The sequence below is a fragment of the Morone saxatilis genome, unplaced genomic scaffold, assembly GCF_004916995.1.
Source record: "Morone saxatilis isolate NCDOM2014 unplaced genomic scaffold, NCSU_SB_2.0 Contig14, whole genome shotgun sequence".
Classification (NCBI taxonomy): domain Eukaryota; kingdom Metazoa; phylum Chordata; class Actinopteri; family Moronidae; genus Morone; species Morone saxatilis.
The window spans coordinates 22,421,865-22,422,115 of record NW_023339696.1 but is presented as its reverse complement, the minus strand read 5'-3'; the positions used below and the strand labels follow the sequence as shown (position 1 = coordinate 22,422,115).

General features: G+C 53.8%; 1 protein-coding gene across 1 annotated transcript in view; it reads left to right on the top strand.

Moving 5' to 3' along the window:
- Nucleotides 1–6: 6 nt before the first annotated feature.
- The window catches only part of LOC118323391 (heat shock 70 kDa protein 1), a gene marked incomplete in the record, with an annotated part of 1,555 nt that continues 1,310 nt past the window's right edge, over nt 7–251 (top strand). Inside the window, 1 exon segment of the mRNA XM_035655349.1 lies at nt 7–251. Within this exon segment, the coding sequence (XP_035511242.1) occupies nt 67–251 (185 nt within the window).

Genomic DNA, 251 nt, shown 5'->3' with positions numbered 1-251 from the left:
GGTATCTTTGAGGTCAAAGCCACGGCCGGAGACACTCACCTGGGCGGGGAAGACTTTGACAACCGCATGGTCAACCACTTTGTGGAGGAATTCAAGAGGAAACACAAGAAGGACATCAGCCAGAACAAGAGAGCCTTGAGGAGGCTGCGCACAGCTTGTGAGAGGGCCAAGAGAACCCTGTCCTCTAGCTCCCAGGCCAGCATCGAGATTGATTCTCTGTTTGAGGGCATCGACTTCTACACCTCCATCAC